Below are 18,209 nucleotides of genomic sequence, written 5' to 3'. Positions count from 1 at the left end.
CATGAACACTGACCAACCAATGAAAACAAACAAGACACTTTAAGGTAAATCCAACATTTTTCATTTTAAAGGGACACTATCATTTGAAATAATGTAGCTAAAATCAATGTCTTGATTCATAAATATGTCCTCATTGGTGTAAAATCACCATGAGGCTAAAGTCTAGCTATGATGCTAACAGCTAAATATGAGGCTAATGGCTGGGCTATGAGGTTAACGGCCAACAGCTAACTTTGAAGCTAACGGCCATTGGCTAGTTAGGAGGCTAACGGCTATCTATGATGCTAACAGCTAGCTATAAGGCTAACAGCTAACTATGAGGCTAACGGCAAGCTATGAGGCTAACAGATAGCTATGAGGCTAACTGATAGCTATAAGGCTAATGGATGGCTATGAGGCTAACGGCTGGCTATGAGGCTAACAGCTAACTTTGAGGCTAAAGGCAAGCTATGAGGCTAACAGATAGCTATTAGGCTAACGGGTAACAGCAAGCTATGAGGCTAACAGATAGCTATGAGGCTAACGGATAGCTATGAGGCTAACTGATAGCTATGAGACTAATGGATTGCTATGAGGCTAACGGCTAACGGAAAGCTATGAGACTAACTAATAGCTTTGAAGCTAATGGCTAGCTATGAGGCTAACAGCTAACGGAAAGCTATGAGGCTAACCGCTAGTGGCTAGCTATGAGGCTAACGCTACGGAGAAACCGGTGAGTCAGTACAAACAGGTGAACCGGAGCGGCGACGATGAGGACTCTGATCCTGGCTGCCATGGCGACGGGAACACAGCCAGACGGCTGAAGTGTTGTTCAGTCAGGTAGAGTGAGGGGGCCGGGAGAGAGAGAGAAGAGCAGGAGAGACCGCTTCTCTGTAAGGTGCTTGTGCTGTGTTGTTGTGTTGTGTTGTGTTGTTTGTAAGTTGCTTCCCTTTGCGTTGGTTTAATGTGAAGCGGAATAGAATGATGACGTGTGTGTGTGTGTGTGTGTGCGTCTATGTAAGAACATATGTGTGTGTGTGTGTGTGTGTGTCTATGTAAGTACATGTGTGTCTATGTAAGTACGTGTTTGTTTGTGTGTGTGTCTGTGTGTAAGTGGCTGGGTTTGTGCACATGTGTGTGTGTGTGTATGTGTGTGTGTTGCTGGGCTTGTGAGTGTGTGTCTATGTCAGTATATTTGTGTATGCGTGTCTGCTTGTGTCTGTGTGTGTTTGTATATGTCGGTGCCTGGGTTTGTGAGTGTGTATGTGGGTGTGTGTGTGTGTTTTTACATTGTGTATGTATGTGTGTGTATCTGTGTGTAGGTAGCTGGGCTTTTACGAGTAACTGTCTATGTAAGAACATTTGTGTGTGTCCACATGGTGTGTGTGTGTGTGTGTGTATGTCGGTGGTTGGGTTTGTGTGTGTATACATTTGTGGATGCATGTGTGTGTGTGTGTCTGTTTTTGTGTGTGTGGTTGGGTTTGTGAGTATCTGTCTATGCAAGTACGTTTGTGTGCATGTGTGTGTGTGTGTGTGTGTGTGTGTGTGTGTCTGCATGTGTGTTGTTGGGAAAAACAGTCTGTCTAGTTACTTGACCAGATAAAATGAGACGGAGAGGTAATAAAGTCTGTAAGCATGAGGGCCTTGGATTTATTGAGTAAAGTAGCAAAGGTGATACAGATTCATAAAGCGTGAGAGATTGAATATTTTCTAAGTCCCTAACAGCACTGAGGTCGTCTGGAGCTTCGCCTCTGTGGAAGTTCTGCTTCAGAAGAGCATGATGGTTCTCTGTGTGTGTGTTTTTTATGTTTTCAGTGCTGGCGTGGGGGTTACCTGGGTCCAGCTCCCTGTTCAGCTCCCTAACCTTGAGAAAGGCGGGAGGCGCCCTGGGCTGTGGTTAGGCCATGTGTTAATTACTGTGGTCTAACGGTGGGATTTCTGACCGTATTCTGGGTTGACTTGATCTTACGGGCCATGACATAGAAGTTGAAAGGCATACTACGTTCTGGGTTGATTTGACCTTTCGGGGAGAAAAGTTAAAAAGGCATACCATAGATGTGATGTGTTTGTTTTTGCCCATCAGTTGTGGCCGAATATTATCAGCAGACTGACTCCTGTTCTTGCGAAGGTGTGGTGCATTGTCTGAGTCTCCAGCATCTCCCCTAGTTGGGACATGCGGCCTCCGGCTCAGGCCTTGACCTGAAAAAATAGCTGACTATATTCGTAATGTACATGTGATATGTTCGTTAGTTTAGAACAAGAGTTAACTATATTCGTAATGTACATGTCATGTGGTGTGCTCGTTAGGCTATTTTGCCCATCAGTGTGTGTATAATTAGGTGAATTGGTTTGTGCGTCTGAGTAATTTGTGTGTTCATATACACACAACCAACGCACAAAAGTGTCTGCGGTTAGAAAATCATTCTGAATACACACAGTCAGTACGTTTACTTGCACAGCTTAATTCGATTAAAGCCATAGCTCGATTATGCTCCTCAATTGGACAACTGCAATTGTCCGCGTATACATGGCGGTGAGTAAATCGATTCATTGCCCCGGTACGATAGTTGGCGCTGTGCCCATTTCAACTAGTGGTAATAGAGCCACCGGTTGACCTCTTTACGTCACCAGCAACAACAAACTCATTCGAGAAAGCGATGTTTCAGCAGACAGCTGTCAGTTCACTTCGGGTCTATATCATTTCTCCAACGCTCCATTGTTCCTCTCGGTCGTATGCCAACTCCTCCGGCTGCTCTGCCGGCGGAGCAGTCCACATACGACCGAGAGGTCGGAACAATGGAGCGTCGGAGAAATTATATGAACCTAAAGTGAACTGACAGCTGTCTGCTGAAACATTGCTTTCTCCTCCATGTCGCGTTTCAATCTGGACTTCAGAGAGTCAAAGCCGAAGTTAATTTCCCCCAATTCCTTTTCCCCATGGGCGAGATAAACCCGACTAGGAGTCTTTGTTGTGGAAGTACCAGAGAGTCGGAGAACCCGGTGCAGTCTGTAAGATTCATAATATCAGAGAATACCCCCGTCAGTTCGGCCGCGGCGCAATGAATAAAGATTGTTATTTTACAACCTTGTTGATGAGCAACATTTAGAAAAACATGGACTTTTAATTCAGCCTTGGGTTAAATCGAAGCGTAGTGTGTACTGAATGCACGTTGATGATGATACTCCTTATAGGGGGTAACTACATTGGCACGACACCGGCTTCCTCCATCTTCTGCGCCAGCTTTTTAAATCGCCGACCCAAAGTTAGTTGACAGCTCTCTACTGAAAACATCTTTCTCCCACCGGAGCAGCCCCTCCGCCGCCTGTCCGTATACATTCCCCGCCGCGGCGCAATGAATGAATAAAGATCTTAAACACGTCGGGAGAAATTTTTTTTTATTTTGACAGATGTGCCCGAAGTTACTACTTTACAACCTCGAAAAACAGAAAATCAGCCTTGGGTGAAATGGAAGCGTAGTGTCCGTGTGCTTCCACCTTTAATGAATGCATGCCATGCGCGCTCCCACGGCCGGGACACAATTCTTATAGGGGGTAACTACATTCACCAGCTTCCTCCATCTTCTGCGCCACCTTTTAAAATAAATCGCTGTTTCTCGTTATCCCTTATCCGACGGCGACGACAACAACAAGACTATCGTCTCCTTCTACTTCCGGCTCACGGCCCCGGGAAAAGATCTCGAGCATGTGCAGAACGCAAATCAACGCATAATCCAATTCAATTGGCTACATGCCCGAATTCAGGGGTCTGAATTTGACTATGAGTAACCCAATTCGATTCGAGTATAGCTCGACTAAGGTGTATGCATGCATCTTAGTAATCCAATCATAGTTGGACTAAGCCAATAAGTCGACTTTCTTGAGTGTCATGTAAATGCACTGAGTGATGAATCTCTGGTGTGGGTTACACACTCGCAGTTAATTATTCATCTGCGTTAAAAATAACGGGATAGGAGCATTATTTAATACATAATATATCAATAGTCTTGTCTGCACCGGGTGAAATTAACCTGCTGACCACTGATTGGTCAATGAGCAACAGGTGTGTAGCCTCACCCAGCCCCAGCGTCCAATCAGACTGACTCTGGGGGAGGCTGCTGAGACCAGACGGACAAACATCTCTCTACATGTAGTCTAAATTTCAAAGTTTGTGAGGCTTCCACCGGTGAATGATTGAATGCCTCAGAGCAACTCTGAACTCGGCCTTCAGAAAAAATCTGTTCACTGTGTATTAGCTGATGATAAACATCTGTTCACTGTGTATTAGCTGATGATAAACATCTGTTCACTGTGTATTAGCTGATGATAAACATCTGTTCACTATGTATTAGCTGATGATAAACATCTGTTCACTATGTATTAGCTGATGATAAACATCTGTTCACTGTGTATTAGCTGATGATAAACATCTGTTCACTGTATATTAGCTGATGATAAACATCTGTTCACTATGTATTAGCTGATGATAAACATCTGTTCACTATGTATTAGCTGATGATAAACATCTGTTCACTGTGTATTAGCTGATAAGTACGCAGCTATTCAACAAAGAGCTCAGCTATGTATTGCTATGTTAACTCGAGATTTTTGGGAAACACTCGTACTTCAGCTGCTGCATCGTACAACTGGGCTTAGTAATATGTTGGCAAAATGCTAACTTCCTGACTGTTTTGGGAAACGCACCCCAGGACAAAACAAGAGCACAACTAAATTCCCACTAATCATAGAAGTAGAACAACAAGCAAAATAAAACATGTTTATTAAACATGATCATCCTAGAGCGCCCCCCTCAGCCACACGTTTACTTGTGTGTTTCCCACAGTCAGGAAGTTAGCATTTTGCTGACTTATTACTAAGTTGTACTTTGTTGTACTAGTTACATAGTACAGTTGTACTATGTACTATGCAGGGGGTCTTCAAGGAAAAAAGGTTTGGAACAACTGCTCTAAGGGGTCCTGCCCCCTGACGTGGGCCCAGTCTTTAGTCCCAGGTCTCTAAGGGGTCCTGCCCCCTGACGTGGGCCCAGTCTTCAGTCCCAGCAGGTCTCTAAGGGGTCTTGCCCCCTGACGGGGGCCCAGTCTTCAGTCCCTCCCGCTGGCTCTTCCTCAACTCACTGGTGGCTTGGGGGACAATAAGCTCTGACCTCTGGAGACGTTTCCTCCAACACGTCACAACAACAGTGGAGTCTCCATTCACCTCTTCATCAGTGTGTGGAGGGAGGATATTACCACACAACAGTGTCTCAATCTGTCAAATCCTTCCCTCTTTGTTATTCACATTATGTCTCCTCTTTGTGGTTCCAGTCTTTACAAAAGGCCTTAGCTGTTCAACGACCCCATAACAGCAAGTTAATGAATAACCATTTGACCCAGTTATAAGATAACCTAAAGTAAATGATTAACTAATATCACTGACTATTAAGCCCAGTTATAAGATGAGTTAATGAATAACTAATATCTCTGACTGTAGGAGCCACTTCCTTTGTCATCTTCAGAATCTCGTGTGTGTGTGTGTGTGTTCAAGTTCAAGTTTATTATAGCCATTTCAACAATATAAAAAAATACAGTTGATAGGAATGTGTTTTGGTATGCTCACATGTATCACACAGCAACAATAACAACACAACATAACAAGACAAAAAGCCAAAAATGGCACATAAATAACAAGGAGTACAACACTTAACGCACATAAAAAACACACAATGCATGGTTCACAGAGAATTGCAGCAGTAAAGTACATTAGTGCAAAAAGTGCAAAGTGAGGTAGACCATAAAGTGCTTAGTGCATGTTCAGGTGGCGTATAGCTTGTAGATAGGTACTACCCCTAAAGCGTGATGTTCTACTTGTGATGCATTTGTACCTCTTCCTTGATGGTAAGAGTGTGAATAAGTGGTGTGCTGGATGAGAGGGGTCAGAGATGATGTTTCCAGCTTTCCTGGAAATTCTGCTATGGTAGGCAGACTACAGCCAATGATTTTAGAGGCCCTAAAATCATGTGTGTGTGGGTGTGTTGTGGCAACCCACTCCCCACCAGGGGGAACCGTGGGCTAGTGGTGGACGGCATGTACCGCCGCCATCCACTTGCCGGCAGCAGAGAGCACATCTTCACTCAACGCAATCAACCCGATGGGGAACACCTGGCCGGAGGGAGGAAAAGACCGGGCAGACATCTTAAAAGGAGACAGAGAACTCAACCCAGGGGGACGCAGGTACGACTGTACTCGGAGGCCATAGTACAGTTTATGTATTTCCTGTTCACTGTCTTACCTGTGAATAAACGCCGACCACAGCTTTATTTGGAACCTCTGCGTGGTACTTGCCGTGAGAACTCTGACTCTTGTGGACCGGGTTGCCACAGTGTGTGCGTGCGCGTGCGCATTTATTCACCTTATTCACTCACCGATTTCAATGAGGGTTAGTAGGTGGCAAGAATCTACACCTTAAACATTACAATGATATCAAATGTAGAGCCGTGAGGTACTCTGTGATGAAAATCAACTTACTATTTTAACTGATTTAAAACAGACATAATATACTATGTGCTTATGAGATGAGCCATGTATAATCAAATTTAAAAAATCCCTATACCCCACATATGGGGTAACATAAAGATGTGACATGCATGGGCATAATGACAATCACTTATACTTAGACAATCAGTGTGTGTGTGTGTGTGTGTGTGTGTGTGTGTGTGTGCGAGGCACGGTTTTCTCAGGAAACAAAAGCTTTAAACCCAAACCAAAGTCACATGACATGGAGTTACTTCTCTCTTTCTGGAGACAAAGAACAACACCTTTCAAACTAAACTAACTAAATAGCCAGACGATATTATCACCAATACATATTGGTGTGATGTAATTGACAGTGTGGCACAATGGGTCTGACTCTTATGGCGGAGTATTTCTTTAATTTAATGTAGAGGGAGTGTATGCGTTTTCCAAGCGTTGAGTTATTGTTTTGGTTTGAGTGCATTACAGTGTTGGTGGTCTTGAGGGTGTGTTGCCATTAGTTCGCCAGCAGGTGGCAGGTGTGCGGGAGTAGCAGCATGGTTGCTGGAAGGTCACAGGGTAAAAGGTCTCGCATGAGTACGTCAGACTATGGGATTCCTGGTTACACTACAATCAGAATGCGGTGTAGTCATTGTTGACTGAGTCCATTTTCTTGCATGTTGCAGGTAAGCTGGTGATATTGGGTTAGAACGGGGAATAAAGATAATGTTTGCACTGTATGTTGATAACTCTGTTAAGTTATAAGGTGTTTATGAGCGGCTCACCGCATCACCGTCTTGTTTAGCCTTGTTAGCAGCTAATGTGGTGTTGCGGCCACCATGTGGGGGTAGTCGTACGGGCACGTGACAGGTGCCTTGGCGGTGAGACTTAACGAGGGAGCCCGCTGCTCATGTTATGATTTTGATTACTTGTTATGGCTGTTTATGAATGTTTATTGAGAAAATGGTCTAATACTTTATTTTTATACATGATGTTATTTTGTTATTATTTTTAGTGTGTCAGACTATGGAATTCCCGGTTACACTACAATCAGAATGCGGTGTAGTTATTGTTGACTGAGTCCATTTTCTTGCATGTTGCAGAAACCCCACAATAAATGTGTAGCACCAGACTGAGCCTGTGGGTTTTCATTCTGTGCCACGCTACAACAGCATTTATTAGTTTATCTATTTCACATATTAGCTGGCAACTAGAGTTGGCAGCTAAACTAGATGAACAAATAAATGCTGTTAATAGGATTACAGCAACAAACTACATCCAATAACCTACATGTTGCTGTAAAAACATGCTATAAACATAAAACAAAACAAATTAGAATATTTTCACAAAGCACATATTAGTTCCTTTTAAGCAACGCATTTATTCAGGCAAGTAAAACCTGAATCAATAAAGCCTTGTATAAATAATTAAAGCCTTGTATTAAGTCTAAAGTGCATGCAAGACAAGATAATCTCCTGACATTCAGCTTGTGTGTGTGTGTATGTGTTTAACTAAATAAACAAACTTTTGAGGATGATGGAGTTTTGGAAAGACAAGGACCATCTCCACTTCATTTTCATCACCATTACGTGTCCAATACAGTACCTTCTAGTATACAGCTTGACCACTCCTAGATATGTCCACTACCTTCTAGTACAGCTTGACCACTCCAAGACATGTCCACTACCTTCTATAGTACTGCTTGACCACTACTAGACATGTCCACTATGTTACCTGCTGTATTCTACCTCTGTATGTTTATCTTTGTGATACATGTTGTTGTATCTATATATAATATATGTTGTATCTTTATATGATTTATGTTGTATCTTTATATAAATTCTGTTATATCTTTTTACGATATATATGTTGTATCTTCAGATGATATGAAAAATAATGTGGTGTGTTTGTGTTTGCGTCCTGGAGTCTGTTTGTGAAATGATGGCAACTGATAAGATTAGAAGAAAAACATTTCCTGACACTGATGGTACAGATTGCAAGCTGATGATTGGTCAGATTTAAAACACGTGACATGGTCTTTCCAGCTGAAATAGCGGAGCTGAATCCTGAGAGCAGAAGCAGTGGAAGCTGTCAGAGAGGAACCATGGACACCATCTCTGAAACAGACCCTGGACTCTCTGAGGAACCTGAGGACACGTCTTTGGACCAGAGGGAGACCAGCCAGAGAAGATTTGGTAGGTGCCCTTTTTTGAGCATTTAAAATAAATAAACCAGTAAAATAAATATTTTCATGTATTATGTTTATGTATTGCTGTACTACTGTCTGTGTACGAATGTGTTACTGTAACACATAAGCACACATAGTTATGTGTGCTTATATGCAGGGGTGCACATAACTGGTACGCAAGTACGCATGCACGCCCATAATCAGCGATGCGTAACGTCACTTGTGCCACTACAGCGCTTTTGCGTAACACACCATCAGGTCATCAAAACAAAACTACATGTGAATCTTGTACTACTTCTGCGTTTCCCCACCTGCAAAGAAAAAAGGCAAACAGAGCCGGAGCGCTGTGTGCGCTGTGCACCACGCACACACTGGAGAACTGCACAAAATCAGCTGATCGCAACGTCCGTTACCGTGAGACATCCTATCGCTCCGTGGCAGTGACGGACCGGACCCCCACCCCCCCCCCCCGTCAACAATCCTGCCCGACCGCAACCAAACACTCTCCACCCCCCCGTCAACAATCCTGCCCGACCGCAAACAAACACTCTCCCCACCCCCCCCCCGTCAACAATCCTGCCCGACTGCAACCAAACACTCTCCACCCCCGCCCCCCCCCCGTCAACAACTGCATACCAGTGCATACCAAACACCATTTCCTGATACTCAAATGAGTAACTCACTAAAAAAGTTATGTGCACCCTGCTTATATGTAAATAATCAGGGAATAATAACAAGCATGCAAGAGACCAGGGCCCCGTTTCCCAATAACGATGGATCCACGCTTGTACAATCATTCTTACGATGGATCTTACGATGCATCATAACTTTTTTCTGAGCATTTCCCGAAACATGTCTTAACATGAACGCCCGTGCTCTGCTCTTACGACGTCGTAGGATTGTAGCTGTCCACTGACACGGTGCTGAAATGGGCTCGGTAGGAGGGGGAGACGCAGGAATGTTGTTGGATTAAACTATATTTTGTGGCAGCAAAAAAATATCTCCCCATCAAGGCCAACAGCAGAGTAGCCTACAAAAAGAATAGACTAATATGAATGCTACAAATATTAAAACACAATTGATTAGGTCTAGGCCGACATATGCTATATCAGTCCTAATCCCAAACGCACCGTGCATACATTGTTTCACGGCATTTTCTCCCCTGAAATAATTCCATATTACAAAAATTTAAAATAGCATGTGTCTGTGTGACAACTATAGCATTTATTTAAATGTGCTGATTTCTGAAACATGCTTTGCGCCGCAAAGAGGGCAGACTTTCCGCAGAAGGTTTCATTCATTCATTCAATGAATGGCGCGCTGCACACTCTAGAAACTTTGGTGTCAACATTAAAAATGCAATGTTCCATTCATTCATTACCATTCAAAGCAGAGGCATTGACACGGCTATTGCTGTTGCTGGTCTAGATAGATTCCTGCCCATATTGTTGGGCAGGGGTATGATGGTGCGGGCAATGTAAGCGGGAAAGGCACTCATCGCAGCACAGTTTCCCGCAGCAGTCTACGTTCACTGCAGAAACCACGCTCTCAACTTGGCGATTGTGCACTCCACTAAGGTCTGGGATGTTCAGAACTGTCTAGACACGGTCCAATAAATAGTGAACTTCATCACAGCCTCACCGACGTGCCTACAGTGCTTTATGGCAAACAATCGCAACAAAAAACGCCTGCAGAAATTCTCAGACACCCGCTGGTCTCAGCATGATTCATGTACAGTATGTCTTCTGTCATTGATCAATAGGAGGACATTTTAACCATGATTGTTGAATTAAAATCAGAGGGAGACAGCAAGTGCAGCTCACAAGCGACCTCCCACACGAGCAATGGAATCATTTGATTTTATTATATGCCTTGTGATAGGGTTGCCTTGTAACGTGGCGTTTGATCGGTACATTTATTTTTGGAATTTTAAATTGCTGCAATAAATTTTATTTTTGTTGACTTCTAACATGTCTCTGTTTAAATCTGTTTTTGCTGTTTAAATCTAACAGTAGTCTACGAGTAATATATATGCGGGAACCACTGTTTTTGTGGTATTGCGAAATTGCGCCAGCTGGACATTCAGTGGTATTGGATGACGTGTTTTAATAAAACACATCCAATACACGGAATGCCCAGCTGGTGACTCCACTGAGGCTATAGAAATGATGCATCTTAGTGCTCTACGACTACCCCTGTAGCCGTCGTTAGCTACGAGGGTTTTAACGATGTCGTTACGTAACGATGCTTTCGGGAAATGGTCTGAAAACTCTGAAACTCTGAAAACTGTGTTCTTAATTCAACACGAGAGCCACAGTACCAGTCATCACTTACTGAGGTGTTCTCAGTAGAGGTCTTCAGATGTTTCTTCAAGACAAGGGATTCTGCAGTCCGTAGGGAGAGTGTCTGGACTGTGAATTATAGCCGCAAAGTATGAATATATATCCGTGTGTGTGTGTGTGTGTGTGTCCTATTCCTGAACAGCTCTGAAGTCCTGCAACATTGTCTTTCTGATCTTCGGACTGATGAGTATTCTCCTAATCGCCCTGCCGTTCAGTGAGTCTAAATCATATCATCCTGAATACAATTAAAATAATAATAGAAGTAAAAATATAAATATTATTTCTATTATAATAATAATAATAATAATAATAATAATAATAATAATAATAATAATAATTAAAGCTGCGAGCAGCATTTAAGGTGCCAAGCATAAGCCGACCAATAAAGCATCAAAACAACCCTAACCCTATCAACCAATAAACCATCAAACATAACCCTAACCATTAAGACCATAGACTAACCCTAACCATAACCTAACCATAACCATTAAGACCGTGAGGCAGACCATAAACCTAACCCTAACCATTAAGTATAACCTAACCTAACCTATAACCTAACCCAAAATGGCCAACTTTGAAGTCACGCCACGGACACTCCCTTCAACGTACAGTCACAAATTGTACAGCGTTCATTCAGCACCATTTCTTGACTGTACTGACCAATCTTGAAGCAGATCCGACACGTGTCCTGTGAATTTCATATTCATAACTATTACGGTCTCCGCAGAGCGGAAGTTTGTTAAAATTTGATGATTTTGAGCCTGTGGCGGCCATGTTGTTTTGTCAATCGACTTCATTTTACTTGAGAAGTTGGAACTTTAGGCCCCAACAACCACTAAGTCGGTCCCGCTCAAATCAAACATTGTGTCTATGAACTGTGGCGATTTTAGTGACAGGCCACGCCCATTTCGATGCCACGCCCTATTTGAAAATATGTCGACTTTATCCTGTTCAGAATTTGATTCTGAACAACTTTTGTATTGGAGTCAACATCATAGGAGTCCAACTTGATGTTGATATGAGCAATTAACTAATTTTGCGGTTTAAACTACGCCCCTTTTAGAAGTCAATGGGTCATGGGTGCTTTAAACATTATTGTACAGACTAATCTTTATGTCAGATTGAAGATAATGGTCCATAGATGATATGGGCTAAAGGACCTAAACCTGGGATCCTTAGGCAATTTACTGTTTTTAACTAAATTCAAAATGGCGGCAAATCTGGAAAGCGGAAGTCATAGGTTCTTGAGGCATATTTGTTCAGCATGAGGATATGCATGTGTGAACGTAAGTTTCATAAGTGTAGGTCAAACTGGTTACGAGATATGCTTGTGCAAAGTTTGCATTTTTGGACAGTTGGTATAGCGCCACCTTTGGGCCAATCAGTGTAATATTTGCTGTCTGTTAATCTTGGGTCAACCTCTACAGTTGCAGTAAATTTCATAAAAAGTGTGCGAGCGGTTTAGGCTGTGTAAGTCAAATGTGTCTGAATAATAATAATAAAACTAATGATTACAATAGGTTGCCTCGCACTTTGTGCTTGGCACCTAATAATAATAATAGTTACAATAATAATAATAAAAACAATAATACTTTATTATTATAATAAAATGATAATGATAATAATTAGTATGAATATTAATTGTAAATTCATGTTTTCTTTCAGGGGGGATGGACTTTGTGTTTGATTGGCTGTGGGTCCTGTCATGTTTAGAGATGATGTCATTCTGTTTTGGAGCTAATTTCTTCTGTTCTCTTCTGTCCTGTCCTAGACTCAGCGACACCTTGGACGGAGGGGAGAGAGCACATAATGGATGAACTCGGTGAGGGTTTTATAGAAGTTTTATAGAAATAACATAGTTATGTTATTCAATCATGTAATTTCATTCAAAAATACTCTCGGCTTTTGTGATTTATGTTTGAACATCCCTCCTTACTAATAATATATTTTTTTGTGTTATCAGGCTAACAGAGCATAGACAGTGTTGAACTACTAACCTAAATAAATAAATAAAGGATGTCCCCCTTCTGGCAGCACGGTGGTACTGCAGGTATTGTTAGTTTCCTCCTCCAGCAGGGGGAGCAGTAGAGCAAGAGGAGCTTGTCTTTGTTATGCGCTCAATTAAGTGAGGGTTACAGTTCAACGTAAGGCAAAGATGGACCGATTTTGATCGTGGTCTTCACACAAAACTTGTCAGAGATAATTAGGATGGAATACAAGAAATAGCTGATAGTAAGAAGTTCATTTTAATTAACTGCAAATCACCTGCATATATTAAACACAGTTTAAAATATAAAACAATATACTCTTACTTTGTCTGCGCATCTCTAGCACCTACGTAGCTTATTTTTCTGCATTTGCTTGCACTTTTTGCAGTTTCAATTTGAGCTGGTAAAGGTTTTGCGTTCTCCTCCACAGGGCCGGTTCTAGCCCTTTGGTAGCCCTAATTGACATTACTATAATAAACATCACTGAAGACACATATTAACTGATTTATCTTTAATTTGCTTAGCAGCTTTTTCACCTACTTATAGCTCTACTATACTACGTTGCAATTAAACAATGTGATGCATGGACAACAAACAACAGAAAAGTTTTAGAACATTTTCTTTTAAATTATTTTAAATAACTTATATACATACATAAACACATAAACATACATAAACAACCTCCATACATAAATTAAAGATGCTCAATAATATTTTACATGAAATTAACTGCTACAAAGAATGTTCAAGGATATTTAACAAATTATGACAATGGATGAACTCCATAAACTGTGCAAAAGCTCTTAAGCACACTGCAGGGCACTTTTATATGTGCCAGTTTATGACCCATGAACTGGATTACCTATACACTCAAACTACAAACAAAAGTGCTATTATGGATACTGTATGTACCACTACAAAATTAAAAGAGAGAAGTTCTTTGCCTATCTCAAATTATAGTTGAACAGTTGTATCTGGCATTTCAATTCAGAGAATTAGACTCGTCTAGACTTCCTAATGGAAAAAAACAACAAACAACAAAAGTACTACTTACTAACAAGTTCAGAGAGAGGTGAACATGAAGGATCAGGTGTCCTTTCTCCTGCAGTTGCTGGGCTCTGCAAATATTGAGTTCATCTGGCCAATTAAAAAAACACTGTTAATTTGACATTTACATTCATGTAGGTTATCAGTGAAGTTATGTTAGCTAGTAATACGTAGCAAGCTAGCAAAGTAGGTTAACAGTCGCTAGTTAGTGATAGCTGAGTTGCAGCAATATTAGGTGATGCACAATACTATTTAGTTTGACACTATAATGGCTGAGGTCAATTACCTCTATACTGGGCTTTCTTTTCTTCTTTTTTGCGTTTTCATCCCTGCGCACCAGAGGGTTTAGAGCTCTTCATTTTGAGAATCAATATTATGTATGTCAAGCTTGACGATTATGCAGCCTAACTTGCCCCCCCCCCCCCCCCCCACACACACACACACACACACAAAGTAAACTGATAAGTGGCTGACCTAGGAGTGGGCGACCTAGGATGATCATGTTTAATAATCATGTTTTATTTCGCTTGTTTAATTCAATTAAATTAATTAAGGGCACCACTAGAGGGCGCCCCCGAAACATTTGCCGCCCTAGGCGACCGCCTACGTCGCTTATGGCAATCGCCTGCCCTGCTCCTCCACAAGCTCGCCCCCGACTCATTTATCTCTGAGCTGGAGTGTCATGAAAAGGCAGGTGAGAAAACTGGGTCAGAATCTTCTGGGTCGCCCTCTAGTGGACAGGTATTAGGAGAGAGTGAAGGGAGTGTTTGATGATGCATCTCTAGATACGTGTTGTAAACGTTCACTCCTCTCCTCCTGGTTTCTTCTGGTTCAGTGAGGCCTACGGAGGAGGAGGAGGCCCCTAGCATCGAGTTCCACTCCTCTACCCAGGGGTTGCTCGTGGGCCAAACGGCCCACTTCACCTGCAATGCCAGCGGCACGCCGGAGCCCACCATCGAGTGGCTCCACAACGGCAGGCCCCTGGAGAGGAACGGCACAGATAACCAATCGAAGGCCTGGGTGGAGAGGGGGTTCCTCTTCGTCAGAGGGTTGAGGCCTGGCGTGAACACGGTCTTCTGCATGGCGAGCAACAGCGCTGGCACGGCCAATCACACCACTGAGCTGCTTGTCTTTGGTAAGATCTGGATCCAAGGAGAGATGTTTGTTGTTGATGTATTTATAACGTTGTTGAGGTGTGTGTATATATATATATATATATATTCATAAATGTATGTGTATATATGTGTATATATATATATACATATACAAAATGATATATATTTGTATATATATATCATTTTGTCATATATATGACAAAATTCTAACTGCAGCGCTAACTGCAGCGCTAACGCTAACTTCAATGCTAACTTCAGCGCTAACGCTAACTGCAGCGCTAATGCTAACATCAATGCTAACTTCAGAGCTAACATTAATGCTAACTGCAGCGCTTACGGCAACGCTAACTGCAGCACTAATGCTAACGCCAATGCTAACTTAATCACTAACGCTAACGTCAACGCTAGCGTCACCGCTAACGTCAACGCTAACACCAGCGCTAACGTCCATTATTGTAGTCCACTATTGTAGTCCATTGTTGTAGTCCATGAGGGAGAGAGAGAGACTAACAAAGAACACACTACCCTCCACCAAGTGACTTTAACCAGACTCCTCCAGAGTGCTGTGATGTCCACTGATTGCTCAACGAGCAACAGCTGAGTCAGAAGGCTAGAGCGAAACCAACTGAAAACGAATCCGGAATGAAACTAAAACTGTGATTCTGAAAAAAGTATAAATTATATCGAAATTCTGTTCAAATATTATTGAAGATACAAATGTGTAGATTTGTTTAATTGTTTGAACGATGGTAAACGGTAATGATGGTCATTTTGACCAAGTTATGTTTTAAGTTGTTGAAGAGGATGAAGCATGAATCAGCATTTTTTGAAAAGAAGAATAATGCAGGAGAGCAGTACTAGTGATGATGATAATGATAATGATGATGATGATGATGATGAATGAAGAAGGGTTCTGCAACTAATCATGTCTTGTTCTCCCGTCAGATGCCTGTAAACTCACACTGGACCCAAACACAGCCAACAGACGACTCTCTCTGTCTGAGGACAACAGAAAGGTGACGGTGGTTGGAGAGGACCAGTCGTATCCGGATCACCCAGAGAGATTTGACTCCCAGCAGCAGGTGTTGTGTAGAGAGGCTCTGACTGGCCGCTGTTACTGGGAGGTAGAGTGGAAAGGAGGTGTTGTTATAGGAGTGACATACAGAGGAATCACAAGGAGAGGAGGGGGTGGTGACAGCAGGCTTGGATGGAACAACAAGTCCTGGAGTCTTATTTGCCTTGATGTTGGTGATGATGGTGGTTACATTGCCCTGTACAACGGTAGTCAGACAGCCATGCGTCTCCCCCCCGCTGGCTCTCACAGAGTAGGAGTGTATCTGGACCGGCCTGCTGGCACTCTGTCCTTCTACAGAGTGGCCCCAGGGTCCTCAGACACACTGACACACATCCACACCTTCAGGTCCACCTTCACCCAGGAGGACCTCCTCCCTGGGTTTGGGGTATGGCGATGGGAGGGTGACTCAGTGTCTCTGTGTCGGTTGTAGAAAGAAAAAAGCGGGCGGACCAGGGCGCGCGCGCACACACACACACACACACACACACACACACACACACACACACACACACACACACACACACACACACACACACACACACACACACACACACACACACACACACACACACACACACACACACACACACACACACACACACGGGAAGTTGTTTTCGTCCGGGGGCGGCCGGAGCTTTTTTTTTTTTTTCCCTCAGAGTCTCTGTGGAAGTTATAGTCTCTCGCTCTCTCTTTTTCTCCCTCTCTATCCCTCTCGCTCACTTTCTCTCTTGTCTCCCTCTCCCCCTCCTCCCTCCCGTCTCCCTCTCCCCCTCCCCCATCTCCCTCTCCCCCTCGTCTCCCTCTCCCCCTCCTCCCCCTAGTCTCCCCCTCCTCCCCCCCTGTCTCCCCCTCCTTTTTATGGGGCTTCCTAAAAGTTGATGATAGTAAACCATGAAAGGAAGAGACTTTTAAGATCTTCCTGGGGTCCGAAACATAAAATATAGACAACAGACAATCACTTGTTTGACGTTATGTCAAACAAAAATAAAAATTGAAAAATAAAAAAGTAAAAAAAAGATATGAAGGCTACAAAAAGAAATGACAACATTAAAAATGTATATACATTACACATGGACCACATGATTTTTTAGCAGACTTTTTAAAGTTGTATTTGCTATTTTTGCTAGAACGTATGTTTCGGTAGTTCATTCCATAATGAAATTGTTCTGTAAATGATGGTATTTTTCAGTAGATTGGACCTCGGTCTGGGTAAAGCTAGCTGTCCTTTACTTGCTCCTCTAGTGCTATGACCGTGTCTGTCTGACTAGACCTTCAGCAAAGAAGGCGGGTCTTTTGCAGTTTAAGACTGACCTTAGGAACAACAAGAGATTAAGAGATTTTTTGTTCTACAGTGAGCCATGAAAGGCTAGTATGCATTACTTCAGTGTTAGTGTGAACAGAGCAGCTCAGTGCCAAAGGAACCTGATTTAAAGCAGATTTTATATTTCATTCATAATAACCAAGAGGTCTGTGGGATAATGTTGCATGTTGTAAATTACTTTAAACTGAATATTGATTCCTTTTGTTCTGTTGGGAACCAAACGGCAGCAGAACATGTTCAGTTATTAAAGATACGTGCACACCTGTTTATGACTTGTAATGTCTGCAGCTTCTATTGTTTTAGTCCTTGTGTTTATTGTGTACATGTTAGGGACTATTTTTCTGTTGTATTTGTTAATATATGTTACAACCCCACTGTCTAGGGGTAGTGGGGGAGGTAACGGATGTTAAAATGTCTGGGTTATGGGTGTAGATGAACAATTGAGAGTGAACAATAAAGGAATGACAAAACAACAGAGGAGGGTGATCACAGGTTTACTGGAGCAGGTCAACCCAAAAACACAGAAGTACAACACAACACAGCAACCGGGCCTTGGGACTTGAGTGTTGCCAAAGAAAACTAACCAAACAAAACAAAGCTAAGGTAACAGCTAACCCCGCGGACCACACGTCCGCTACCCTAACTAAA

At 42.6% G+C, this 18,209-nt stretch overlaps 2 protein-coding genes and 1 pseudogene across 3 annotated transcripts in view; 1 reads left to right on the top strand and 2 right to left on the bottom strand.

Annotated features, from left to right (window-relative positions):
- LOC311338032 overlaps positions 1-1,976 on the bottom strand; it is an 11,309-nt pseudogene extending 9,333 nt beyond the window's left edge. Inside the window, exon 1 of the transcript in view lies at positions 1,949-1,976. The product of the transcript in view is annotated as an uncharacterized misc_RNA (transcript). The remainder of the gene's footprint in view (positions 1-1,948) is intronic.
- Positions 1-18,209, bottom strand: part of LOC311338053 (uncharacterized protein) — a 156,948-nt gene that overhangs the window by 34,084 nt on the left and 104,655 nt on the right. The window lies entirely within an intron of this gene.
- On the top strand, positions 8,519-17,052 carry LOC311338055 (neoverrucotoxin subunit alpha-like). The gene is made up of 5 exons (XM_084488969.1): positions 8,519-8,680; positions 11,158-11,229; positions 12,787-12,837; positions 14,886-15,185; positions 16,111-17,052. The coding sequence occupies exons 1-5, from the start codon at positions 8,590-8,592 to the stop codon at positions 16,668-16,670; spliced, it is 1,074 nt and encodes a 357-aa protein (XP_084345095.1). The 5' UTR covers positions 8,519-8,589; the 3' UTR covers positions 16,671-17,052.

This window comes from Micromesistius poutassou, assembly GCF_964030765.1.
Source record: "Micromesistius poutassou genome assembly, contig: SUPER_1_unloc_1, whole genome shotgun sequence".
NCBI classification, from domain to species: Eukaryota; Metazoa; Chordata; class Actinopteri; order Gadiformes; family Gadidae; genus Micromesistius; species Micromesistius poutassou.
The sequence above is the reverse complement of the archived record's forward strand: the minus strand, read 5'-3'. Positions and strand labels throughout refer to the sequence as shown.